This window comes from Drosophila elegans, unplaced genomic scaffold (genome assembly GCF_018152505.1).
Source record: "Drosophila elegans isolate 14027-0461.03 unplaced genomic scaffold, ASM1815250v1 contig_208, whole genome shotgun sequence".
Taxonomy (NCBI): domain Eukaryota; kingdom Metazoa; phylum Arthropoda; class Insecta; order Diptera; family Drosophilidae; genus Drosophila; species Drosophila elegans.
In genome coordinates, this window is record NW_024545578.1 from 25116271 (window position 1) to 25144050 (window position 27780).

Here is a 27780-nt window from a genome sequence, read left to right on the forward strand (position 1 = left end):
ACCAATATCTTAAGGTGTTATTTCTCAGAAGTAAATACTTGCACAAAATATTACATTTTTGTCAAAAGCTTGCAACGCAGTGATAGCGACCTTTTCGCCCCTACACAGTAACCAATTATTGTCCGGCATCACTTAGAGAGTCGATCTTGCCGTGTCCGTTTGTCCGTCTAGTCATTTATACTCAGCTGTAAAGACATAGGGACAGGGCGGATAGGATGACTGTATTATACAGTTGCGATCAAAACAATTGAAATTCTGCCGTCCCTCACTCATTTTCGCTATTGGAATTTCTCTTTGCCAGTTTCAATAATTTATTTTATGAGGCTTTAGTCGACTTTGGTAAGTTCAGGCCCTAAGCTTTGTTTTATTTTACCAAAAGACCCCGATCGTCAATTCAATCATAAGAGGTGATATATTAATATTTGTGGTGCAAAAAATGGTGGCTGACTCTAAACTTGTTAGCAGTTGATTAACATATTACTGTTGGTTACTTATTAGACTCAAGTATATCGAACGACTGAAAAAGAAAATGGAAACCCATTCCCTCTCACATATTTATATATTTTATTTTATATTTTCTATAAGTTAAAAAGAGTAAACTTAAATGGTAAACAACTATAAATTAATTGTAATTCAGCGTATCGCACACTGAAAACGCCTGTTTAAACGCAGTACCGTATTATGTGTATGTACAAAAAATCACTTATACGAAAAGTAAGCCAATACCACAAAAAAGTTGTTCAAATTTAATTTACAGGCTTGTAAATGTCTTTAACAATATATTTTTGACTATTAGGCACCTTTACAGAAAATAAACCCATATGCTTTATCTTAGTTTGGCTTCTATCGATTTATTGGGTCTGTAAAAAAATGTTGCTGTACATGACTAAAAACTATTTTATTTCGTGTACGTGGAATTTCGGTTCCTCAAAAAGATTTTTATTTTTCGAAAGAGAAACATTTACACGGTCTACTGTCACTTGAAAGTCAGAACACCGAACCCGAAAACGTATTTTTCCGAACTGTTCTTCATTTTCCGTCAAAATAAGTTTAACATTATATTGAAAACGAAAAATGTTTCGAAAATTCCAAATCAAACTCAATGAGAGTCGGCCTTAAAAAATAAAAGTCGAACGTGTATATCCTATAAACAGTAAATTTTAGTTCTTGGACACATTTAACACATATTTAAGCTCTTTTTTATTAATTTTCTGTTTCTACATAATTTAGAGTAGAACTCAGAAATTCGAGCTAGACGCGATTTCTGAATTTTATTTTTGTTAGATCCAAAAACTAACATCAGCTTTGAATTGAAATGCTGCCTTCCAATTAAAACATCAAGTGACAAAGCAGCAACAAGAAATGACCGAAAAAAGGAGAACAAAAATTTGGAAATGTCTGCGTCGAATTGTAATTGTTGTGCCAATGGCTGCCATTTATTTATTTGCAGCGATTCTTTGACCAACTGCGGCTGACGACGATGACGGGCATTCAGAATAGAAGGGAAAATGCATTTGGGCAGCGTTTTTCGGAATGTTTTCAAATCAAATATCGGTAGTTGTCAAGGGGGACGAGAGCCGAGCTGCCTTCCGTGGCTTGCTAGCTGACGTTGATTGCCTTTGACTGCGTATTTATTTGTATGGTCTGTCTGTCGGAGGGTCCTTCAGTCCGCTGGTCAGTTGGTTTGGTTACATTTTTTCCGAGTTTGTTGCAACTCTCTTTGTTTTGCTTCTGCTCTTTGCATGTTGCGTCATTTTCATTTTCATTTTCATTTTCATTTTGTGCACTATTGAGCTGTGTGTTTTACGCTTTTTGTCAACATTTTGTTTTCAGCTGCTTTTGTGTACTTTTTCACAGTGTTCGCCACTGCCTTTAATGAATGTTTTGACTTCAATCCCATCCATCCTACATACATCACACAAAGTGTACAAAGCAAAGTGTACTATATGCACTGAAATTAACATTAAAGAACATTTAAAGTATTTAAATCAATCACATGTTCAGCAGTCTAATCAAAAGAACCACTCGAGAGGACTTCAGAATTGCAGGAATTCGGATTTTATTTCCCACTTACGGCACGATAAGCGTAATAAACACGTTTTTCCCCTCCATCGCTTCTGCTCAGGTTCATCAATTGGTTTAATGACGCAGCAAAGTATGCAACAAAATAATGCAAGCAGATAAAGGACCTTCATCCGCAGCCGATGCCAGACAACGTCTCATTCAGGGTCTTTCAATCGAAATCACTTGAACAGCTTGCACATTTATGCAACTCACTTCACACAAACGAATTCGGATTTGGGCTCGGATCACTGCAAAAATCACTTTCCTGCAATGCATGCAGCCTGGCTCCTCCCTTTCAGCCGCCCATTGCAATGCAGTCAACTCTGAAATTGCTTGGATTGGCGTTTGTTTAGCAACTGTCGCAAGCCTCTCCATTCTGCACCCTAAGCCTCCCGCTCACTGCGAAAATTTGCCGATGTTGCACTTGACCAACTGGCAAAGAGCAATTTTAGTCCAACAATTTTAATTGAATCTGAAGTGTCGAATAGGCGGCAAGAAAATCAATACTGGTTTCAAGCTTAACGAAGAGCAGGTATAATGCACAATTGTAAAATTTTATATTAACATAAAGCAAGAGAGAAAGCAAGCCCAAAACAATTATAACATTTTGCTCATTTTTGTAAAACGAACTCCCTTTCTTTAATAATTCAACCGATCCCAGGTGGTTTGATTTGAATATTTTTTTTAAATTTAAATTTAAAGTTTGACCATGTGACATGATCATGTTTTGTTCGGCCAAACAACTTTATTGTAGCTTTAACTATATATTAATCAGCTAAAAGAAACTTGAATTTTGATCTCGATCAAAAATATTTTTTATCTATTTTGTAGAGCTTTTTTTGAAGAAATGCTTAACATAACAAACTAAAAATACGAATTAAGAGTGGTTTGCTTACCATTTAATATGTGTTTAAATTCAAAACTTGCACGTTATTCTATTCGGTTTTTGATTTTTTCACATTTTCCAACACTTTTTATTACTTTAATATGGTTCTATATCGCACTTTATCCGTTTATAGATTGGAAACTCTTTACAACTTTTCACTGCTCACTTATTATGTGTAATCTTTTTCCGTATTTTTAATTTTGTTGATTCAATGCTTAGCGCATCTGAATACTTCAGAACGGACAAGTACTTATGGTTAAGTCAACTAGGGAGTTTAAAGGTCCTATTCGATATTTGCTTTACTACAGTTCACAACCATTTATAGTTTAAGCGAGCGATGTTGGGATATGTCTTTTGCCAGTGGCCAAACTGTCCAGGATTCTACTGATTCTTGGGATACACCATGCAATTGTAACTGATATGATTTAACAGAATGTGTTGCAAATACTAAGACTAGATTAGCACATTTACGGACTCCTAAGATATTTTGGGATTTTCCACAAGCTTTGTGAAATAATTTACTCTAATACTATTAAAAGGAAAAACATTCTTATGCCTAATCAATATTGTCCAAGTCCTGGTATTGTTTTTGACTTAGGTCAGTTACGTTACGATACAGTTTCCTGGCCTAGGTCAGTTTGCATGGGCGATGTGTTTACATTGCTTCTTTAATGCTTGAAGAAGTAATCAAAATCACGGACCGTACACACACGCACAGAAGGGAAGACTCTGGGAAATGTACTTGGAAAAATGTTTGTCTCGGACGCCGGCTCCTTGTCGTTGGCAACCTTTCATGACCGTAATTCGCGCAAAACTGATCCTTAACGCATTCCGAAAAACTTCAAGCTTGCCATCGCTGGCGAATTGTGCAACGAACACGAACCTATCCAACTGCACGAGTCCTTGGGGCAGCCGACGAGCCAAAGCCGCAGACGACGAGTTCGCACGAGGACCTCTACGAACTGTTAGCCGGCAAATAAGGAGCAACTGAGCTGCGAAGTAGTAACACCAGCAACAGTAACACCAAAAGTCTCGGCAAACAAACGAGGAATGCAGCCAGTCGACGAAGACCAGTAATACAGAGCTGGCGCTTGAAGTTAATGACAAAAGAAAAGAATCAGCATTAAATGCTTAATGGAGGTGTTCAATTTGCACACGCAAAATCACTAAGTAAAAATATGATTTTTTCAAAAATTGTAGCTATTATTTACATAGCCTAGTGTGCAACAGCATGTCGTTGGAGTAAGTCAACATCGAACATGTTGCGCTTGCGAATTCGCCTCAAACAACATAACTGGCAACAAGTACAACTGTCGCATTCGTAACTCTACACACTCTCCGCAGTTGGTTTGAAGCACATACATTAACTGGGAGCTTTCAAACGAAAACACTGAGATAAAACCATGTGCTATAAATACTTAAAATACTTCAAGATTTGGAATATTTCTTCAACAGTTATATAAATAAGAAAATAATACCGGGGTACCACAAAAACCCAACTAATTTTAATATCACTTAAAATTGCCTAAGAGTATGCAATAAAAAGTATAACATTGTATATATTCATCAAACTTTTATATATAAAATATATTATATAGTTGTACACACCCCTATGAGATAAATCGAAATTTTTTAGATCAGCCTCACAGCTTATGTGTTTATCCACACACCATTTTCTTCATTTCATACAGTTTTTTTATTCAAGTAACACGCGATACACGCAATATACACGAGAATTGAATTGCAATTTTAGCAACTTTTGTGTTTGCTGTTTGTATTACGTTCTTTCTTGTTTTTAACTCATGCCAGATTTTACCGCATTTGATTTTAGTTAATGTCTTTCGTTTCATTTTTGACGGATTTAAAGTTATTTAACTTCTTTTTCATTCAATCGTTTTTGTTTTTTTTTTTAACTTCTGGATCCGAAATTGGCATACTGTAAAGCAGCAAAATTTGGTGTTTTACAAGTTAAATACTACTTTCACTTTGCACGACGTTTAAACACAGGGATGACTTTAAAACAAAATTTGTAGGTATTTGTCCATGATATCATCTCCATTTGCATTTTCAGAAATTTGAGCGATTGGAAAAAATGTCGTAAAGCTTAACTTTACGAAAGTATTTAGCTCTATTTGCATGTGTATTTTTCTATTTATAAGTTGCACACGAAATTACTTTTAATCAACCATGCCTGTTCCAAAAAGTCTTCGAACTCCTCCTCAAAATTGTTTTTTGTTGAATCTTCATTATACCCTTGCCTTATAGTTTCAGTCAGAAGTTTTCAACGCTGTGGAGGAGACATCTCCGAGCCTATAAAGTATATATACACTGGATCAACATTACAAGGAGAGTCGATCAAGCCATGTCCGTCCGTCCGTCTGTCCGTCCGTCTGTCCGTCTGTCCGTACGTTCCTACGCAAACTAGTCTCTCAGTTTTAAAGCTATCTGCATAAAACTTTCCCAAAAGTTGTCGTTCTATTGCAGGTAGTACATAAGTCAAAAGGCGCCGGATCGGACGAAAAAAAATTAAAAATTTGCTTATTTTTATTTTTTTTTTAGTTCTTCGAGATATAATAATGATTTTATATTTCATTATTTTTAATTTCATAAAAATCGGATGGATCCATGAAAAAAATAAAAATTTGTTTTTGCATATAGTTATCATTTGATAGTTCAGATTTACGCTTTTAATTTTGTTCAAATCGGAAAACGATATCATATAGCTGCCATAGAAGAAAACGAAAAATTGAGCTGAAAATCATCATAGCTTCAATATTTTCAAGCATACGTATATTTAATTTTTGCAATAGCTGCAAGGGAAACTTCGGCTTGCCGAAGCAAGCTTATTTTCTTGTTTTTTTTTTTGTTAAATCGCGAAATGGTATTTTCTGCGAAGACTTAAGTTTTCTAATGCATTCAATTTGAGTTTTAAAAGTTATATTCTACTTTCACTTTGGGCGACGTTTATGCAAAAGTATGACTAATAATCAGTTACCGTAATCGTAATTTGTAAATATCGTTCAGAAATAATGATTATTTTGTGAGCGATATTATTTCGCTTAAAAATATCACTCTAAGCAGCCGATTGCAGCCGTTCTATACGAAATTATGACAAGTTTAAAATGAGTACTTGTAAGTTAAGCCACGATGTTTGGCGTGTATCCTTCAGCCTCAAATCAGGTTCCTTGAAATAGGCACAATACGCTTAAATGAAATCGGCACTAAACAAATATTTTCGCTCCTTTTCGTCTTTTTTTAACACTTTATGACCACAAAACCTAACAAATATCATTAATTTTTTTGGAAATTGCTGTCACCTTTCGGCTCTTTTTTCAATTTTTAATTATTTTTTTATTGACAAAATATGGTTAAAAATTGTAATTTTTGCGATATTGAGGCACAAGATGGAATTTTTTCGGGTAAGTTTGCTTCGTATTTTTTCCCCCTTTTGCTGAAGAACCAAATTTTTCTCTCGGTTAACGAGATATAGCTGTATCAAAATGTCAAAAAAGGTTTCCGAATGCCAGTTTAAGCAACAAAATGGATAACAGCATTAAATACAAGCACGAACCAAGTGGGAAAAAGTAATAATGCAGAATTTATAATTTTTGCAAGTACTTTGAGCAGCAACTTAAAAAAATGGTTTAGAATCAAACCAATTAAAAATGTTGCACAGTGTAATATATTGCAATTGTAATTAAACTATACACTATTAAAATTTTAATATTTTTCCGATTTGTTCCGACAGAAGCTGTATGATATAGTCGTGCGACATAAATGAAACTAAAAACGTAATTCTAAAATATTTAACCATTACAAGATTTTAAAGGAAATAAAACAAAAATAAACTACAGCGGAGTTGTTAAAAAGTATGTAACAGGTAGAAAAAAGCGCTTTCGACCATTAAAAGAATATATATTCTTCATCAGGATCAGTTGCCGAGTCAGTTAGCGATGTCCCTCGTTCTGGCGGTCTGTCCTTCTGTCCGTCTGTATGAACGGAAGATTTCGGAAACTATAAAAGCTATAGATTTATGATTTGACATGCAGGTTCTATTTATTCTTACGCAGCGAAAGTTTGTTTTAAAACGGGGATACGCACTTTCCAACGTCCATAAATCGGGAAAGTCTGCCACATCTGTTAGTTACTGAAGTGTGTGTGTGTGGGCTTCGGTCATATATCATATATCGGCCGTTTAAAATCGAGCAATAATTTTATAAGTCATTGAGTTATTAGGTCCTCTGGCGCCACTATTCTATGCTTTAACCAAAAAACTGTTAGCTTCAAGTTTTGGCCATTTAGACACCGATTGTTTTGTGTGGGAATGTTTAGTTATAAGTTGGTTAACGGGTACCAAATAGTTCAAGAACTCTACTTAAGCCAAAGAGCTCAACTATTCTTTCGCAATTTTAATAAAACTAAAAACGTAATTCTGAATTATAAAATTATTTCGATGTTTAACTAAATTAAAAATAAATTAAGAAATAAGAAAATCTTTTTTCATTTATTTTTATTTTTATTTTGAATGTTTCCATGGGAGCTATAAATTAAAGTCGTCCGATTTTAATCAAATCTACCCGTAATTCTGATATAATTACATTTCCGACCCTATAAAGTACATATTTCTTCACTAATATTCCATTTTTTTTTGTGATTTTCTGGACATATGAATGGTTTAATAACTCAGAATTTAGCCTTTAATTTTATTAAAATCGAAAAACGATATCTTAGAGCTGCCATAGGAACGATAGAATAGTTAAAGTACATATCATCATTGCTTCAAAAGTTTTTAATTTTTGCAATTAACTCCTAACAAACAAAAACACTTCTCAACGAGGTAAAAAAGTCGTGACGATCGCACTAAATACACTTTTTAAATGTTTCCATTCGGACCGCTTCATCCACGTATTTTGCCTACACATGCATTAATCTACCCTTGCAGAGGGTATTATAATTTCAGTCAGAAGTTGGCAACGCAGTGAAGGAGACATCTCCGACCCTATAAAGTATATATATTCTTGATCAGCATCACTAGACGAGTCGATCCAGCCATGTCCGTCTGTCCGTCCGTTTCTACGCAAACTAGTCTCTCAGTTTTAAAGCAATCTGCATGAAACTTTCCCAACAGTGTTATTTCTATTGCAGATTGTATATAAGTCGGAACGAGCCGGATCGGACTTAAGCATATAGCTCCCATAGGAACAATCGGAAAAATAAATAAAAAAAAATTATAGCTTTGCTGTTTTTAATTTTTTTTAGTTCTTCGACATATAGTAATGTTTAAATATTTCAAAATTACGATTTAAATTTCATCAAAATCGGACGACTATATCATATAGTTCCCATAGGAACAATCAGGAAAAAAAATAGAAAAAAATTATAAGTTTGCTGTTTTTAAATTTTTCTATTAGTTCTTCGACACATAGGAATGGTTAAATATTTCGGAATTACGGTTTAAATTTCATCAAAATCGGACGACTATATCATATAGTTCCCATAGGAACAATCAGAAAAGAAATAGAATAAAAAATTATAGCTTTGCTGTTTTTCAATTTTTCTATTAGTTCTTTAACAGCTCTCCCATTGAAATAATAAAAATATATAAAATAACTATCTAATAATTGAGCTGCAAATCATCATTGCTTTAATGCTTTTAGACATATACGCAAGTAAATCATAATTTAAATGCTATCAAAAATATTTAATTCTTGCAAAAGCTGCAAGGGTATATGAACTTCAGCTTGCCGAAGTTTGCTTCCTTTCTTGTTTAATTTAGCGTGACGAATGGGAACATTTAATGTCTGGCTTGTTTCAACTTCTACTAATAGTTTTAAATCTGATGGGCTAGTTTGCGTAGAAACGAGGAGACAAACAATCGGACATGGCTAGATCGACATCATGATCATTTTTTTACAAAGTATCTTATTACAAATGAGGTTGCTTAAATTAAGATTAGTTTTAAATTAAAATTTAATACAATAATTAATATTTTACAACTTTTTATAGCATTTTTCTCACTAAATAGTGGTGGATACTTTTAGAAGGAAATTCTTGCCCAAGCAGCGTTAACATCTCCAAACTGAGAAAAGTAGCCTCCTTCGTTGCTTAATATTTTTCGAAATCATTCATGCAGAGAAATTTGGTTTACACGTCACTGAAAATTTATTTTTAAAAATTTACAAAAAAGTAAAAAAAAATAGAATTAAATAATTTTTAAACTATTTTATTTGGACCAACTAAGTTAAGGCTTCGTGATAAGCATTTGACAGTACCTTTTTAATGACATGTATCACTTGTCTGTAGCTTTACTGGTTAAAAAGTCGTAGAACAAACTTTTTTTGTAACGACCTGACCAATACAAACGGAATTATTCCAGAATTCTAAAACTAGACCCTTACATTTTTAGAAATTTTTGTATTTTTTAAATATACCAAAAAGAATATTTTTTTAATATCTTTTGAACGGAGCATCGGATCTAAGCTGTGTTAAAAAGTGTAATATTTTTGTTCCAACTCAAGCTCAGTTTGTTTAGTATGTCACTTTCATCGCATTCTCTCCTGAACCAATTAATTCATTAAGCGATACCTTTTGATTGGTGTATTACTCGTTCGATCGGAGCAGCAGAGCAGATTTTCAATTAAACGGCTATATAAAGTAGTCTCTTATGCTTCCTTGCTTGTCTTTCCTTTATTTTTCTGTTTATTCAAATGGGAGCTATATGATACATTCGTCCGATCCGGCTCGTTCCGATTTATATACTACCTGCAATAGGAAGACAACTTTTGGAAGAGTTTCATGCAGATAGCTTTAAAACAGAGAGAGTAGACTGGACAGACAGACAGGCGGACTGACATGGCTAGATCAACTCTCCTAGGGATGCTGATCAAGAATACATATACTTTATAGGGTCGGAAATTTCTCAGATATTAAAATATTCTACAAGGGTATAAAAATGTTGAGTAGTGATAGTCCCTTAATCCTGAACCAATTATTTTCGTAAAGTGTTGGTAAGCACCATTTCACTTCTTATGATCGGAATTTTAATTCTGCTGCTCTTTATGTACATAAAAGTCTCCAATGCACACGTGCTTGGTGCGCATCTTTACTACATGTACTGCCGTCCACAATGAGGTGTTTATTTATTACACTTTAATTACCTTAAAACTTTAAAAATACTAAATGTCTACTCGCTAGCAACTTTTCGCGCCCTTTTATATCACATATGTATACATCTAACGCAAGGAAAAAGGGCAGTAAATAATAGGGTTGATGAGAAGTGGAAGAAGAGAAACTCGAAATTCGTTGATTCGGGTTTCGGCTTATTCAGCTCAATATTCCTGCAAAATGTTTCGCTTTAAATTATATCCCTAGGCTAAAACATTTTATTGACACTTTCAATAGCAATTGAATTTTTTTACAATGCAGAAAAGCTTTTAGTCTTTATCAAATCACGGCGAATTCGACTCCACTTTGTGTAGACTTTTTTATGTACGCAAGTAACATGAAAGAGGGATAAAGAAAAACTCAACCGACAGTCAGGCTGCAGAAGAGAGACGGATAGCAAAGTCTCCACAAAAGCTTTGCCCAAGGGTATTACTTGGGGTTGAAACATAAAAGTGAATGCGAAATAAATTTAATGGAACTTAAACGTCACAATGACTGAAGCCAAAGCAACATTCAAACAATATACATTGTGAAGCTATAATTTCGATTAACTCCTAGATAGTTTACACAAATACAACCATGTTTTGCATAGATTATTCACGAAAAGTCAAACAATTCATGCTGTCCCACTGATACAAATATAAAATGCAATCAATGGCAAACACTCGGAATCCGAATGCAAATACAGACGTCCAGTGACAATAACAACAAAAACGAGGGCGGCGGGACGAAAACATTCCAACGCAATTAGTTCACACACACACACACACACACACAAAAGTGACTGAGGGTAAAACCACCACCACTCAAAAGTGAATCCCCGTCCATTTTCACCACGCACAGAGCTTTAATCGCCTCAGCACACACACACACACACACACACACACATACACACAAGCCAGCCAGGATAAAAATAAAATACCATTGCATACTGTGGGGCGCTCCTTCTATTTGCTGAGCACGTCCGTTTCGCTCTCTCGCCGCCCATGCGTACTGGGATCTGCCCTTAACTTTGTGCTCCGACCAATCCGAGCCGCTCCTGCAAACTTTATGAGCACGGCAGACGTCGACCAATCGCAGCATTGCACATTTCCAGGCCGGCACTTGCACTCTTGCCCCTACGATTGCATGCCAGTAGGCGCAAACGCGGCCAGGGAAGTCGGAGGGGAGGGTAGAAGAGGGGAAGGGGGGAAGGGGGCTCGGCTCGGTTCGGAGTCCTGTTTGCCGCGCCCAAGTGTCGATTACTGGGAAGCTCGCTGGTTGCATATCTGTAGGCTCAATTACACGAGAGCCCACATCCACACTCACACCCGCACACCCACACAGACACTGCATTCGGAGGTGTTTGCTCTGCTAGGTGACAAATTTTCATGCCAACGCTTGTACATTTGCAGGCATTTTTCCTGCTTTTCACTCCTTTTCCCCATTCACACTGCAAATCGAGGGTAATTGGGGTCGTTCTCGTCGTTGTGCTGTGTTGATTTTCGCATTGCATATTTCCAGGCGCCTCTGATTGCTGCTCCTGCCGCCTTTCAAGTCCTTTCTGGGCATTTATGATGACGTTTTCCTTCGACTCGCACGAGTGCCACCGCCACTGCCAGCTTGTTTGCACTGAGGGGTCAGGTCAGCATATTTGCCAAGCAAAATATATTTCTTTCATGCCAAGTGTGAAAATTGTCTTCCTCCGTTGCACTTTTGATTGCCGTTTTCGATTGGAGGAGTGGCAGGAGTGCGCTCCGTGAGGAGCCATGGCGAAGGAAAGGAGACTTTGTTGTCGGGCCAAATCAGAGCAATGTGGTTGAAATCGTTGACGAGGCATTTTCTATAGTTTTTGCGAGTCGAACGGAGCTCTGAAGGCAATCAGGTTGCACCAAAGAGTAAAGGCAGCTGACTCGCAAGTTCCTGCGCCTTAAAGTCGCAATCTAGAAAGTTGATGAGTTCCGTTAAAAAGGGATTCCAATGAAGGCAACTGAGAATGGCTGTTTCAAACCGAACCAAAAACAAAGTCCATATAATATGAACTCGGTTCAATTAAAAGCAATTTATTTTTCAAGCAAATGATTCTCAATACTTGATAATGCACTAAATACAAATTTGGCGAGGTATAAAATTGACTTGTGTGTCCGTTTAGTATCGCACTAATATTCTCATTGATCTCATAGGATTGTTTTCTTTTCTAACAATAATCGATGTCGAATTCTTTTCGGTGTATCCACCTTTTAATGAGCAGGAACCCAAATCATGTCATTAGGGTAAATCGTCCAACTATATTGTAGGCATTAAAGAACGAGCTCCACTTTAGTCAGCCCACATAATCCACATAATCCGGATAGCTCAAGAAACAAAAGTCACACATAAGCACTGTGGTGATGGTCACGGGCCCGAGTCTGCATCCTGGCGACCTACAGAATGGGCAAGTGTCCTATTTGCACAGTCCGCAAGAGGCAGAGCACGTAAATGCATCCGTAAATACATAGGGCAGCACACAGCCACAATCACAGCCGCACACAAACACTGGTACCTGGCGCCATGACAGCTGCTAGGGAAAAGCCTCAAGAGGGAATTGAGTTAGAAGAACCAAACAGCCAAAGAGCCAAAGAGCTTAAAATCAAAAGTCAGGCCAGGCCTATGTAAATAAATGCAATATGCAGGCGGAGACGGAGACGGAGGCAGACAGAAATGGGAAAAAGGCAGTCAGTCACGGAGTGAAAGCTGAACGAGGGACAAACAGAAAACAAAAGGAGCGCACAAGAGCGAAGGCAAGACATCTATTTGGCCAACACCAGGATCCAGCAAGTAGGCACGACCCGGACCCGGACCCGGATCCAGACATCGTTGGACAATGGCAAATGGCGCCTTAGTTTCGACAGACCCGATTCTGATTAAGCGCATGGGTCGACGTCTGACAACCCACCGTTCCCGTTCCCATTCCCGTTCTCCTTCCCCGGCGGAATGCCCATCCACATCCACATCCATCTGTCGGTCTGTCACTCCGTCTGGCCATCAGACTGTCGCAACCGCAGGAAGGCGAAAAGTGGGGGAAAAAATCGGGAAAAACCGAAAACCGAAAACGCTAACAAATGGCTAGGCAGGCAGGCTGTTTTTTGTGTGCTTTTTTCGCTGTGCATTGTTGCAATGCAACGGCGTAAGCAGAATTACGTGCAATTGTTTTCTGCAGTGGTTCGTGCACATAAATGCGGCATTGGGGACTCGGGGTAAACATAGACACGTTGACTGCATTTAGGATGAGCGCCACGAATGACTGACTGCCTTGTTGAATGCTTGCGGGAAACTAAGACTGTGGATGTGTTTGCAGCCCGAGGAACCTGAGGATTAAAGGCTTTAAGGGCGATGTTTAACTTATATACATATGCTGCACTGTTTGCAGTTTATTGGATTTTATAAATGTCTCCAACTAAATCAATTTCGAAATAACTTCACAGTTGTACAGAAGCTCAAAAGATTCTGAGCCAAAGCTTCCAAGGTAGGACATAACTTTACTTTTGTAATGGCCAGAGACCACGAATTGCGGTATTAGATCGTTACTCAGCAGCCAATCTCTGACATAATACTGGCCAACCGGCCAGGGACAACGATTCGGAATCTGCCCATGCTTGGCCAGGCTAAGAATCCACCGTCTAAACAGGTTGTTCCGAGAAGTGCTGATCAGCCTGCAAAAGTCAATGTCGTACTTAAAGAATGTGTTGTACGTTCCATTGAGGCTCAAGCCCCTCTCAAGACTGATATGAAACGTTATGCCAGCTGGGATCTTAATTTTCGTCTTCATCTCACAGGAAATACGATTCTCAATGATCGACATGTTAAATACATCGAAGTAAACCGTATTATGATTGCATCTGTGGCTGAGCACTTCCAGTGATTTCTAAGGTGGGATTTCCATTATTAGTTATCTAAAAGAAAAGAGTATTACCCACAAAGGCCATCATTTCCTGCAAGGACAGTAGCCACAGTAGAGTTAGACTCTGGAACTCTTTTTGTGAACCCATTTTGATGTGCTTGCTGCTCGCGACTATTTAAGAACTGAGTTCGGCTTGCCTAAATATGTTAAGCTTCCCACTTGAAGCCCAATTTGGTTAGATTGCTCACTTGATCTCGTTAAATACTTATGCCGCCACGCACTGGTGAGCAACAATAATTAACATGATCATACCAGATAATTTCGATCCTAAAACACACATCGTTAATATCCGACACTTTGTACTATACTTTGTTTATAATTGAACACCTCAGATTTTTTAAATTTAAGTTTATGTGTTTCGCGAAATATACTTTTATCGATATAGAGTATTGTTAATTCCAGAGGGTGATAATGATGTTACAATGAAATTCAACAGCCTTCAACTCTGTGAATAAGGCATTTCTAACCCTACAAAAAATATATATTCTTGATCAGAATCAGTAAGCCAGTCGACGTAGTCATTTTGGTTTGTCATAGGGCTTTCGGGAAAATAATTGATGAAATTAGTATATTATTATATAGTCTTATTACAATTGCAGAAAAACGTTTTTATTTCAAAGTATACTGCAATTTTTTAGAATAACATTTACATTTTTTTTCTGGATGGCAGATTTTTGATCCTTTCAGAACGATCAAAACGATCCAGTCAAAACGATAACCAAATAATCGTTCTTAAATGACCGTTTAAATTTAGTTTGCGTCAACCATATAAAACGGTTCTGTGAACATTTAAAAGCCAATGTTTTATATCAAGACTTTAGTAAATATTCGGCAATCAGGCAGCTGCGATTTTGGAAAATGTCAACGAATGGATTAGGTTTTTTGGTGATAGTGGTGTTTTTAATGATCATGTCCACTCCTATAGTAAATATTCGTGGATCAAAGGTAGAATTTATTAATACGCACTTTAAACACTTTCAGATGGGTGAAATCGTAATGCTGGAGAGTCAATGTGGAAACTTTAGTCGAAGCTACTTTTCCAATTTTACCATGATGGTGAAAAACTCACGGCTTAATTTGGAATTTGTTTTATTAAGAGGTCTCGTTCAGGGTGTGACAATGGACATGGAGTTCCTCATCAGCATGAAAAACTCGATTAGGTATCAGAAAATTTTCCAGTACACTCTGGATATGTGCAGTATGCTGGCCCAGAGGAGAAACAATATATTCAAGAGATGGTTTGCGACCTTCTTTGATGCCAGCAATTTCAACAAGTATTGTCCAGTCGAACCGAACGTATACTATTTGAAAAACTATAACTATAACCTGCTTTTCGTTCCAAAGTTTTTGTATGCAGGCAAGTACCGAGTGAAGTTCGACATGAACCAGCTAAGAAGTAACGAAACAATCAGAGAATTCGTTGTGGCCTGTGCCTTTGTAGTTGAACTAAAATAAGCGATGTGTGATCCCCTTATTGTATATATTAAATTATATTATATTATAATGTTTGAAAGTTAATACACTATAAGCAGAACAAAAAATTGGCCTAACGAAACAAATGGCTCTAATAGCTTAGTGGACAGTTATCGAGCTCGCGAGGAAAACACAAACAACATAATGTCGAGACATTTATAAAAAAAAACGTTTTTAAGACAGAGATAGATGTTGAACTGAAAATTTGATTATATAGATTATTATAATTATAACAAAGAACACGATAGGGTTCATGATGTACTTCTTTGCAAACTAAGAGGATGGCAGCTGCGGGTTGGTAAAGGCACATTAAAATTTAAGCAGCTTACCAATTCTATGGAGTCAATATCACCTACAAGTAGTTACAAGCATAATTCTACGATTTACAAGAGTATGTAAATTAAGCTATAGTAATCTACTAGAGTAAGAAGTCAACCTTACATTTTGATCCCAGTTCAAACCACGAAGGGCAAAAAGAAGACCTACTCAATACGATCAATATGTTCTTGATAATGAGGACTCAATATTCTAAATTAGAACGGAGAAGAGAAGTAAAAAATAACTTAGTTGTATAAGGAACGTCGAATTCTCTTTACCATCGCTTAATAAATCCAAGAAAACTCAAAGCCTTGTTAACAGTAGACTTTATGTGACAGTCAAATTTTAATTTTGGGGCAAGAAGAACTCCTAAATCGTTGACCGAATATATTCGGTCCAGAGGCATTATAAAAAGTCATTACCTTACATTTAAGGCAAATCAGAATTAAAAGATTCGATTGACACCATCTCTGAAAACAATGAATATCGAACTGTAAACCGAAACCCGATTGCAAATTATTATAGGACAAACAAAGTTTAACATCATCAGCATACAGTAAAATTAGCAACACTATGTTGCTTCAATTAAAATTAGTTTAGTATGATTGGTGGTTGCATGAAAATGTTTTTTTTACATCATTACACGCTCGGCATCAGCATGGAAATGTTGAAAGTACTAACTTGTGCCTCCCTGCTTTTTTCGCACCAATTGTTAATCGCAGATGGAGTGAGTATTAGTTGCTTAAAAGTTTAAAAGCCTTGGCCGAATAAATCCGCTCTGTCTGTGAAAAAGTCTTCGTTTATTTTCCAGACGGGAAGGTCCAGGTTCAGTGGGGCACACTTCAAAAATTTCACACTTGAAATTAAAAACAATACGATGTTAATGGATATGGTAACCTCCAAGACGATTCACCGCGGCCTCAAGGTCCTCATCGACACCCAGATCAGCCTCGACAAGGGCAGAAGCTACCAACGCATCTTCGCCCACATTCTGGACACCTGCGGCGTGGTTTCCTCGGTGAGAAATAGCACATTCAAGAGCTGGTTCGACAGCATGCTGAGGCACGGAAACTTCATGGTCAACTGCCCCGTGCCCGCGGGTCACTACTTTCTGAATGGCTGGAAGCTGGACTCGCAGCTGGTGCCGCACTACTTGCTTCCCGGTGACTACCGTGTGTCCGCTCACTTTTTCTATGGCAAGCACAAGTCAAAGCAGGAGGACTTTGTCCTCGAACTGGTCGTCTACGCTCTGTTGCAAGCCACCTGAGCGCCGATGGCTATTATGATACAGCAAAATTGATTCGAGCTCATAAATAAAGGGAAATCAAGTAACTCGTTCTAAATCAAACACACTTCGCAGTGCGCCATTGCGGAGTAATTTAAAACCAATTAGCGGATCCGATTCGTGTGCAACCGCAAAGCTAGTGCTCCGTTGGGAGCAGACTGCCAGTGCAATCAGACTAGAGCTCGGAAGCACCAATGTTGAAGGTAGCACTTGTCCTCATCGGTGCGCTCGTGATGCTGGCAGAGGTAAGCATGGGCATAGTATGAATAAGACAGCCGATCCGGGCTCTAATCACTCCGCCACCGCAGCCCAGTTCGGTGAGCCTGAGTGGCGTGCACTGCGAGAAAAACCCCAAGTACTTCAGCAAGCTGAACGTGACGGCAGTGAACAGTACGGTCACGGCGGACATAGAGTTGCTCCAGACCCTCAAGGTGGGCTTCCGTGGACATGTGGACGTGCAGCTGCGCCTGAGCAACGCCAAGAACTTCCAGAGCCTCGTGCAGACCGACACCGACTACTGCGAGCTGCTCTCGACCCTGAAGGACTCGCTCTTCCGGCGCTGGGTGAAGAGCGCCATGAAGAACAGCAACTTCATGGAGAACTGCCCGGTTCCGGCGGGCCATTACTACCTCAAGGCCTGGCAAGTCGACATGGGCCTAGTGCCTGCCTACCTGCTGAGCGGCGACTACCGCCTGAGTGCCTTGGTCTACTACGGAAAGTATCGCACCAGGAGGCAGCTGTTCCTTGTCCAGTGCATCGTGGAGGCAACAATGCATAACAAATAGGCAAGGGGTTCGGCCTGATTTGGGCGAGTGTAATTATACCATTCAAGTGTTTTGTACTTGACCGATTGATCAATCTACCACTCAACTCGAACCGAAAAACAATCCCATTAAATGGCTTTAATTGCAATGTAAAAAATTGGGCGTTTGTAACACTGTTCGAGTTGGTATTACCCCCCGCGATGTTTCCCGGGAAAGTCATACCTGTTGTTTTGGTCTCCATGGTGGTGGCGTTTCTCATCCAGCAATGCGTGGTAAGTCATTCAGCTCCTTGCAGAAAGGTCATGTTGAGAACCTGATATTTAGGCCCCCCGAATGACCTTCAAGGCTGGTGACTGCCAGTACAACAGGTCGATTTTCTCCAACTTCACTATGCAAATAATCCAAACCAAAGTGATAATGGACGCGTTTTTGGTCACCACTCTGCGGCAGGGCCTGAAGATGCACTTGAGCTTCGAGTTCCGTCCTGCCAAGGGCAAACCCTACCAGAGTGTCTACCAGCACGATATGAACTACTGCGCCATGATCAAGGGCTCCCAGGAGTCGATCTACCGACGGTGGTACACATCCATGTTAAAGATGGGAAACTTGGCCACAAGCTGTCCCATTAAGCAGGGTTACTATTACCTCCATGGCTGGACACTGGACGCGAACTATGTGCCCTCCTTTCTCTACCTGGGCGACTACCGAATCCACGGATCCCTCTTCTATGGCAAGTTCAAGAAGCAGGTGGAGCAACCCCTTCTGGAGTGCAGTGTGGAAGCCGTGTTGGGCTAGATCGCAGTCAGTAGTGTGTAATTGGGCAGTCAGGCTCCAATGCGCTGGATAATTAATATATTTTGTTGAACGTAAAACTATTGAATAAAACAGTTCTCTATTTATTGTGAGCAGAGATGGCTCTGCGTATGTGGATTTTGCAGCTCATGAGGCTGGAGATACATTTGTGTCTGGTCATTATTCTTTTCTCTGTCACGGCGGTAAGCGGCAGTTCACTTCCGCCGGTAAATTAGAAGATCTAGCTTGTCTTTCCCAGGATCGCAGCATCAAGTTCATAGCCGGCGAGAGCCGATTCAACCGAGAATACTTTGAGAACTTCAGCTTCTCCATTCGCAACGATCAGGTCTTCCTGGACATGTACCTGCGGAAGCCCCTGCACAGAGGCTGGAGGGCCAGGCTGGATTTCCGAACCCGCGTGGGAAACACGAAGAGCTTCCAGAGCCGTTTCTCCACCAACGTCGACGTGTGTCACATTGTGAACGCGGCCCGGATCAACCTGTTCAGGAAGTGGTACAAGAACCTGCTCAAGTACGGCAACTTCCTCCGCCAGTGTCCGCTGAATGCGAGCCACTACTACTTGAGGGGCTGGCGGTTCGGGGAGGGTCTAGTGCCGCCGTTCATAACTAGTGGGTCGTACCGACTGGAGACCTACAACTTTTTCGGAGGGTACAAGGGCAAAGATGAGGACTTCATAATGAGCTGTACGGCCGATGCTGTCATACATATCTGATGCACTGGTTCTGCTCCGTTGGGTAATGGCTTGGAAATAAATGTTCGGTGCTCGTGACCATAGTTTGTAATTGATTTCCACGGCATTCATTTGAGCTTCATCGCGGGCTTTGAAATGTGGAAATTGCTTGTTTGCTCCGTGCTCGTTCGATTGGCTTGCCACGTCGATCTCGTGGCGGGGGTAAGTCACTCTCTGAACCCGAGAGTTGGAAAATCTGCAGATTGGTTATCTTTCAGGAGCGCGGAGTAGAGTTCCTCACCGGGAACTGCTCGTACAGTCCGAAGTATTTCAAAAACTTTTCGCTGACCATTGTCGACAACTTGCTGAACATGGACATGGATCTGAACCGGCCCATTCAGAGGGGCTTCAAGGCCGACATCGACATTCAGCTGCGACTGGCCAACGCCAAGAACTTTCAGTCCATGTTCAACCAAAAGAGCGACGTGTGTGCTTTGACGTCGGGGGTCAAGAACAGCCTGTTCAAGACCTGGTTCAAGGATATGACCAAGGACAGTAACTTCATGTACAACTGCCCAGTGGAGGTGGGCCACTACTACCTGCGCAACTGGCGCATGGGGAGCTCAATGACCCACAAGTTTCTCATCCCTGGTGAATATCGCGCCAAGGTCAACTTCTTCTACGGCAAATACGCCACTAAGTCGTACGAAGAAGCATTGACTCTGACGATTGATGCGATCCTATCCAACTAGAATCATCGATTATTGCTTTCCGCCTGGCTATATAATTGGACCATTTTCGCTGTGAAAGTCAATAAACTAAAATGATCGTGAGATATCAGCTATGCCACTGACTCAATTGTAACAAAAATCTTTAAAGAGCTTTACGGCTAGTAAACTTCTTAGAAAAAAGTTCGTACATATATAAATTTATTTAGTGAGTCAATTGGGTTAAAGAAGATCAGACTACTAATATCCACTGAAATAATAATATGCTGTGAAAGTTCGTTCGGTACGAGTGATATACCGATCGAGAATTATAATACCAAGACTTTGAGATAATCAATTGGCTTAGGGAAAATAACGGGGAAAGTACAATAAAACCAATTTAGAATTGGAGCTGTTAGAGACGCTGGGTCAAAACGATACAATGTTTTGGGCTGGTTGTTTCTTGTTGAAAATACGAGTCTAATGACAGCATAATTAACTAAAAATTTTTAATATATTTCGAATTCTAAGGGTCTTGGAATCTCATTAGCATTGTTCAGCAGCTAGGTATAAAATACGTTCGATATATGATTTCTAGCTTAGCCTTTTCCTGCTAGCTTAAACGCCTCAAGGAACATATGCGTTTTATATAACGTTAACAGAGTAGGGGCTGGTTTCTTGTTCTTTATTTTTCAAAGTATATAAATATAAACTTTTGGTGCCAATTTTATTAAAATAATCGACCCAACAAAAACGTCTATTTGTTATACCCTTGCAAAAGGTATTATAATTTCAGTCAGAATGATAATTTTAATGTTTTAAAGAATATAATTTTTGCAATAACTGCAAGGGTTAAGAGCTTCGGCATGCCGAAGTTTGCGTTCTTTTTGTTTTGACTTATTATGCTACAAGCTTTCAAGTATTTGGCTAGGTCGTCGACTCTACTTACTAAAATTTATCAACTTTTTTCAATATTGCGGAAAATTGCATCTTTGAAAATATGGCAAAAAAAAATTTCAATAAAATTCTTGGAAATGTTGGCATAAATTAGATTGATTTTTAATATATTAAAAATGTGCTAATAACTAATTTTTTAAGTATTATGTTATGGGCAAAGCGTGAGCCAGCTGGCTCAGTGTGCAGCTTTGCGAGGCGGTTTGCTTGGCCTCTTATAGTTTTTCGTCCTGGCTACAATTTTGTTGTTGTTAACTAAAGCTGGCATAATTGCTTATTTTATTTAAATAAATTCTGATGAATTCGCGGAATTAATAAACCCTTGCACAGAGAATTATAATTTCATTCAGAAGTTTGCAACGCAGTGAAGGAGACATTTCCGACCCTATAAATTATAGATTGTAGTAGGTTCATACATACACTAACACACATAACTTAATATACCGATACTTACACAATAAAAATAATTATACTTATTTTAAAATTGATGTTAAGCCTATGTTAAGCAACATGAACTGTAGGAGGATCTTTCTGAGAGAGTCATTTTGGAACTTTCGATATGAGCGAAAGCAATAAGACGGGTTTAAATAAAGAGACATATAAAGAAAAGAATAAAGAATCAGCATCACTAGGAACGTCGATCTAGCCATGTCCATGTGGCCGTCCGTTTATACGCAACCTAGTCTCCCACTTTTAAAGCTATCTTCATGAAGCTTTCCCATAAGTTGTCTTCCTATTGCAGGTAGTATATAAGTCGGAACGAGCCGTATCGGACGACTTTATCATACAGCTCCTATAGGAATAATCGGAAAAACCAATAAAAAAAATTATAACTTTGCGGTCTTTAAATTATTTTTTAGTTCTTCAATATTTAGTAATAGTTATAATTGTGGAATTATGTTTTACGTTTGATCAAAATCGGAAGACTATATCATTGAGCTCCCATGGGAACAATCGGAATTTTACAAACATTTTAATTTTCAAATTTTAGCTTCTCTAATATTCAATTTTTTTTGTAATTCTTTTAAACACGGGAATGGTTTATTAATTCAAAATTACACTTTAATTTTATTTAAATCGGAAAACGAAATCATATAGCCACCATAGGAATGGTATACATACAGCTTCAATGGTTTTTAAAGGGTACTCATATAATTCGAAATATAGAAGTCTAATTTATTTAATTTAAGTAGGTCAAATAGTAGTAGGTTAAATAATCCAAATCCACAAACATGTTATCGCAGTAAATGTGTGTTCCCCTTATACTTAAGAATTTTGGATTCATTTTGCTTAACAATAATAAAATAATTCAAAAATTTTATTATTTTTCAGCTTAAGCCGACTCTGAAAAGTGTGTCAGGGCATCCGCATATCCTTCTTATATTTTAAAATTTAAGGAGTACATTGTGCAGATACCAGAACTGATTGAACAAATGTAATGACCTTGTTCTTAAAGTAGCTTATATTAATTGCAGTCGAAACAAGAAAGAAAGCAAACTTCGGCAAGCCGAAGTTCATATACCCTTGCAGCTATTGCATGAATTAAATACTTTTGAAAACATTTAAATTATGATTTACTTGAGTATATGCTGAAAACAAGAAAGAAAGCAAACTTCGGCAAGCCGAAGTTCATATACCCTTGCAGCTATTGCAAGAATTAAACATTTTTGAAAACATTAAAATTATAATTTACTTGCGTATAAGTTTAAAAACATTGAAGCTATGATGATTTGCAGCTCAATTATTTGATAGTTATTTTATATATTTTTATTGTTCCTATGGGAGCTATATGATATAGTCGTCCGACTTTGATGAAACTTAAACCGTAAATTGGAAATATTTAACCATTACTAAATGTCGAAGAACTAAACAAAAAATTAAAAAACAGAAAAGTTATAATTTTTTTTCATTTATTTCTCCGATTGTTCCTATGGGAGCTATATGATATAGTCGTCCGACTTTGATGAAATTTAAACCGTAAATCGAAAATATTTAACCATTACTAAATGTCGAAGAATTAAACAAAAAATTAAAAAACAGCAAAGTTAAAATTTTTTTTCAATTATTTTTCCGATTGTTCCTATGGGGCCTATATGCTATAGTCGTCCGATTTTGATGAAATTTAAACCATAATTCTGAAATATATAACTATTGCTATATGTCGAAGAACTAAACAAAAAATTAAAAAACAGCAAAGTTATAATTTTTTTTCATTTATTTTTCCGATTGTTCCTATGGGAGCTATATGCTATAGTCGTCCGATCCGGCTCGTTCCGACTTATATACTACCTGCAATAGAAAGACAACTTTTGGGAAAGTTTCATGAAGATAGCTTTAAAACTGAGAGACTAGTTTGCATATAAACGGACGGACAGACGGACAGACGGACAGACGGACGGACAGACGGACGGACAGACGGACATGGCTAGATCGACTCGCCTAGTGATGCTGATCAAGAATATATATACTTTATAGGGTCGGAGATGTCTCCTTCACTGCGTTGCAAACTTCTGACTGAAATTATAATACCCTCTGCAAGGGTATAAACATTGAAATTATGAAGATTTGCAGCTCAATTATTAGATAGTTATTTTATATATTTTTATTATTTCTATGGGAGCTATATGCTATAGACGTCCGATTTTGATAAAATTTAAAACATAAATCTGAAATAATTAAACATTGCTATATGTCGAAGAACTAAACAAAAAATTAAAAAACAGAAAAGTTATAATTTTTTTTCATTTATTTTTCCGATTGTTCCTATGGGAGCTATATGCTATAGTCGTCCGATTTTGATGAAATTTAAAACATAATTCTGAAATATTTAACCATTACTATATCTCGAAGAACGAAACAAAAAGTTAAAAAACAGCAAAGTTATAATTTATTTTCATTTATTTTTCCGATTGTTCCTATGGGAGCTATATGCTATAGTCGACCGATTTTGATGAAATTTAAACCGTAAATCGGAAATATTTAACCATTACTATATGTCGAAGAACTAAACAAAAAATTAAAAAACAGCAAAGTTATAATTTTTTTTCATTTATTTTTCCGATTGTTCCTATGGGAGCTATATGCTATAGTCGTCCGATCCGGCTCGTTCCGACTTATATACTACCTGCAATAGAAAGACAACTTTTGGGAAAGTTTCATGCAGATAGCTTTAAAACTGAGAGACTAGTTTGCATATAAACGGACGGACAGACGGACAGACGGACAGACGGACAGACGGACGGACAGACGGACGGACAGACGGACATGGCTAGATCGACTCTACTAGTGTTGCTGATCAAGAATATATATACTTTAAGGGTCGGAAACGTCTCCTTCACTGCGTTGCAAACTTCTGACTGAAATTATAATACCCTCTGCAAGGGTATAAAAATGCAATTTTGTTGGCCTGTGTTGTCGATGCAGTGATGATGTTAACAACTTCCGCACTCAAGCGTCGATAACCGAATCATTACCGTTGCTTTCTTCACACTGTTCGGGGAACGTCTGCAACGGAAGATAGCAGCAATTTTATGGCGTGAAATAATAATAATATCCTGAACAAGGCTGCAACATGTTGCACGGCGTTTCGTTTGCGTTGATTATCGATGCAGCAGAAGGAGAAGACATTGGCGCATTCAATTGGGCTCCATTGTCCTCAGTGTTCAACTGGGATCACAGATGTCGCATGCAGCAAAAGAAATTGAAAAGCGAATCCAGGAAAAAGGAGACATTAGACATCGTCACACGAACGGTCTGCCTAACATGTGACTCGGTGTACTGAGCGTTTAACTTTATTGCTTCCTAATTGCCGCCTGCTGGCTGCCTTCCCAGTCCTTCCGACTTGACGGTCCGGTCATAACGTGCATTTGCACACAGACACATCCGAAATGATTTGCCCCAGGCCTTCTTGCCGGCCAATTTGTTCGAATCCCGCTGGTATAATTATAGGTTGTGTGGTGATGATTGCGCCCCCTGCATAGCGCAGCCCACACTCTACTCCCAATCCTGACAACGCCGACAGGCATGTCTGATGACTAATGAGTGTGGGCCACAGAACGAGTGAAAGTCAGGTAAGCTTTGCCTAATTAGTTCAAACGCCTATCCATGTAAGCTATGTAATTGGAGGCCTTTGAAATGATTCCAAAGAATGGCTTGCAGATGATTGAACATCACAGATATTACAGCTTGGCTAAGGCAAAGCCCGTAAGACCCATCGGATGGATTTCGGAAGGCCAATGCGACTCCCTTTTGTAAATCAATTTCACGGCAAACAAACATTAAACGTTATTTAACACAAGGCACGGCGACTGCGACTGCGACTGCGACAAGTATAATGATGGCAATTTCCTTGAGTACACGACGCCACTTCTCCAGTTATCCGCCCCCCCCCTTCACCACCCTGCAATTGTTTCCCAGAAGCTCCCAAGACTCTGTCCGCAACTCCGGTTGCACTGCCCTGCCGTTTGTTCTTCCCTGAGTTCCGGCAAAACACAAGAAATTGCGCTCCGCCCCTCACTCCAGCGGCGGAAGTGCAATTGATGGCGAATGCGATGGAAAAACCCGTGGCATCCTTGCCAGCGCGTGCGAACGTGTCGAGAGGAGCTGGACCAAGGACGAGGGACGAAGGGCGAGGGATGAAGGCAAACTTGTCGATGGAAAATACTTTGTCCCCAAACTATTATTGACAGTGTTTAAATTATTTTGCGCTTAGATTGCGCACTCGTATAAATCGCAGCTAGCAGCTAGCAGCTCGCAGCGTGGCCAGCCACGTTCCGGACTCGAATCAGTGCCCGTATCCGTGTCCTTGTTGGAGCACTCATTAATTTATTTATGCGAAGTGCACGTGCAACGATTTAGTCGATTGGAAGTGAGAAATGGTGTTAGCCCAGTGGAGATTTGAGCTCTTCAATGATTCATTGCTTTTTAATGTGACCAGTTGCCCGTTGCCAGTTGCCAGTTGCCAGTTTCCAGTTGGCGACCGGACCCACTCACTCACTTCATCTTGATGTCGACGTAGAATACGGTGCCAGTCAGGTTGACGTTGTGCCAATCCCTCACATAGACACTGGAGTCGATCCGGAAGCTGCCCGAGCGGATGAACCGTGGAACAATATCCGTTTCCGATCGAATGTTGCGCATGTAGTAGTTTCCCTGGAAAGGAACCTCCAGTTAGTTTGTTCAGCCCGATTGCCAGATTGCCAGATTGCCAGCTACGCAGTACCTCCTTGAGTGGGCAGCTACGCGGAAAGTTGGACTGCCTTAGCACATTGTCCATCCAGAGGTGGATCAGGCTGTTGCCCTTGCCCCTTCCCAACACCTGGCACATATTCACCTTGTACGTGAAGATGTCCCGGTAGGCGTTTCCGCTCTTGGACACCCGCTGCCCCATCGTAACCCTGAGCCACACGTCCGCCGTGATGTCCCGCGCAATGTTCAAGGTAAAGTTGATCGTGGTGCAGTCCCGACTGACTGCCGCCTCGTAGAAGGAGATGTACTTGCTGTTGTAGCCAGTGACAATCTTTCGAAAGAGCAGAAAATTCAGGGCCTGTGGCGATGTCAGACACAGGGTAAGCAATACTGCTGTCCACCAAATCTCACCTTCTCACCCCCAAGAAGTCCGCAGGCTGAACAGAGGATCAGCCCAACAATAAGGGCTCTGCGTACAACCATTACTGTTCGATGTTTACTAATAGAGTCTTTTGACAGAATTCAATTGGCACGCATTTTGCTGCTAATGGGTCCATTAAAAGCTCATAATTTTTGCATTAGCGAAACACCTTATCTTCACACAATAAATTGTATATGTAGGACACACTTAGTAAAATTCTCATTTAAATATTTTATTTTTACACCCTTGCAGAGGGTATTATATTTCAGTCAGAAGTTTGCAACGCAGTGAAGGAGACATTTCCGACCCTATAAGGTATGTATATTCTTGATCAGCATCACTATCGATCTAGCCATGTCCGTCTGTCCGCCTGTCCGTCCGTTTCTAGGCAAACTACATAGTTTCTCAGTTATAAAGCTATCTGCATGAAACTTTCCCAAAAGTTGTCCTTCTATTGCAGGTAGTACATAAGTCGGAACGAGCCGGATCGGACGACTATAGCATATAGCTCCCATAGGAACAATCGGTAAAATAATTAAAAGAAATTATAACTTTGCTGTTTTTAAAATTTTTTTTAGTTTTTTGACATATTTCAGAGTTACTGTTTAAATTTCAAGAAAATAGCTCCTAAAGACACAATAAAAATATTAAATATACCAAAAAAAATTCCAAATTTTATTTTATAATTTTTTTTTTAATTATTTTTGATTTATTAAGAAATTGCCAGTTTAGAATTACGCTTTTAATTCTATTAAAATCGGAAAACGATATCGTACATCTGTCATAGGTTCTATCGAATAAATCAGCTGCAAATCATCATAGCTTCAATGCTTTTAAACATATACGCATGTAAATCATAATTTTAATTTTTTAAAGAATATTTAATTTTTGCAATAGCTGCAAGGGTATATGAACTTCGGCTTGCCGAAGTTCGCTTTCTTTCTAGTTAAGTTTCTTGTTGCTATACCTACTAGTGTTATATGTGTTTATTTCCAAGTTATTACATAACACCATAAAAACAAAAGTAGTAATTGATTCATTTTAATCATTCTGTTTATATGGTAATATAACTATTTTGTTTTTTGTCGGCGTCGCCGGCTGTCGATTTTAATGAGTGTTAAAATTATAAATTGGAATCCTCCCAGCTTGTTAGCT

General features: G+C 38.7%; 9 protein-coding genes across 9 annotated transcripts in view; 6 read left to right on the forward strand and 3 right to left on the reverse strand.

Annotated features, from left to right (window-relative positions):
- Nucleotides 1-3747, reverse strand: part of LOC108143125 (putative uncharacterized protein DDB_G0282129) — a 61746-nt gene extending 57999 nt beyond the window's left edge. Inside the window, exon 1 of the mRNA XM_017267366.2 lies at nucleotides 2961-3747. The gene's annotated coding sequence lies outside the window, so the exon portion shown is untranslated. The remainder of the gene's footprint in view (nucleotides 1-2960) is intronic.
- Nucleotides 3748-13529: 9782 nt separating this feature from the next.
- Nucleotides 13530-14121, reverse strand: LOC108143124. The gene is made up of 2 exons (XM_017267365.1): nucleotides 14050-14121; nucleotides 13530-13997 (listed from the first exon to the last, which is right to left on the reverse strand). Exons 1-2 carry the CDS (start codon nucleotides 14119-14121, stop codon nucleotides 13530-13532), a joined length of 540 nt encoding a protein of 179 aa, XP_017122854.1.
- An 821-nt stretch (nucleotides 14122-14942) lies between these two features.
- LOC108143123 lies at nucleotides 14943-15488 on the forward strand. Its single transcript, XM_017267364.1, has 2 exons — nucleotides 14943-14957; nucleotides 15015-15488. Exons 1-2 carry the CDS (start codon nucleotides 14943-14945, stop codon nucleotides 15486-15488), a joined length of 489 nt encoding a protein of 162 aa, XP_017122853.1.
- A 952-nt stretch (nucleotides 15489-16440) lies between these two features.
- Nucleotides 16441-17091, forward strand: LOC108143197. The gene is made up of 2 exons (XM_017267450.1): nucleotides 16441-16551; nucleotides 16636-17091. The coding sequence occupies exons 1-2, from the start codon at nucleotides 16441-16443 to the stop codon at nucleotides 17089-17091; spliced, it is 567 nt and encodes a 188-aa protein (XP_017122939.1).
- A 206-nt stretch (nucleotides 17092-17297) lies between these two features.
- Nucleotides 17298-17894, forward strand: LOC108143122. Its single transcript, XM_017267363.2, has 2 exons — nucleotides 17298-17354; nucleotides 17418-17894. Exons 1-2 carry the CDS (start codon nucleotides 17304-17306, stop codon nucleotides 17892-17894), a joined length of 528 nt encoding a protein of 175 aa, XP_017122852.1. The 5' UTR covers nucleotides 17298-17303.
- A 179-nt stretch (nucleotides 17895-18073) lies between these two features.
- LOC108143121 lies at nucleotides 18074-18668 on the forward strand. The gene is made up of 2 exons (XM_017267362.1): nucleotides 18074-18142; nucleotides 18198-18668. Exons 1-2 carry the CDS (start codon nucleotides 18074-18076, stop codon nucleotides 18666-18668), a joined length of 540 nt encoding a protein of 179 aa, XP_017122851.1.
- A 116-nt stretch (nucleotides 18669-18784) lies between these two features.
- On the forward strand, nucleotides 18785-19398 carry LOC108143198. Its single transcript, XM_017267451.1, has 2 exons — nucleotides 18785-18868; nucleotides 18925-19398. Exons 1-2 carry the CDS (start codon nucleotides 18785-18787, stop codon nucleotides 19396-19398), a joined length of 558 nt encoding a protein of 185 aa, XP_017122940.1.
- A 114-nt stretch (nucleotides 19399-19512) lies between these two features.
- Nucleotides 19513-20108, forward strand: LOC108143120. The gene is made up of 2 exons (XM_017267360.1): nucleotides 19513-19578; nucleotides 19635-20108. Exons 1-2 carry the CDS (start codon nucleotides 19513-19515, stop codon nucleotides 20106-20108), a joined length of 540 nt encoding a protein of 179 aa, XP_017122849.1.
- Nucleotides 20109-26009: 5901 nt separating this feature from the next.
- LOC108143196 lies at nucleotides 26010-26687 on the reverse strand. Its single transcript, XM_017267448.1, has 3 exons — nucleotides 26616-26687; nucleotides 26239-26562; nucleotides 26010-26168 (listed from the first exon to the last, which is right to left on the reverse strand). The coding sequence occupies exons 1-3, from the start codon at nucleotides 26685-26687 to the stop codon at nucleotides 26010-26012; spliced, it is 555 nt and encodes a 184-aa protein (XP_017122937.1).
- Between the last annotated feature and the right edge of the window lie 1093 nt (nucleotides 26688-27780).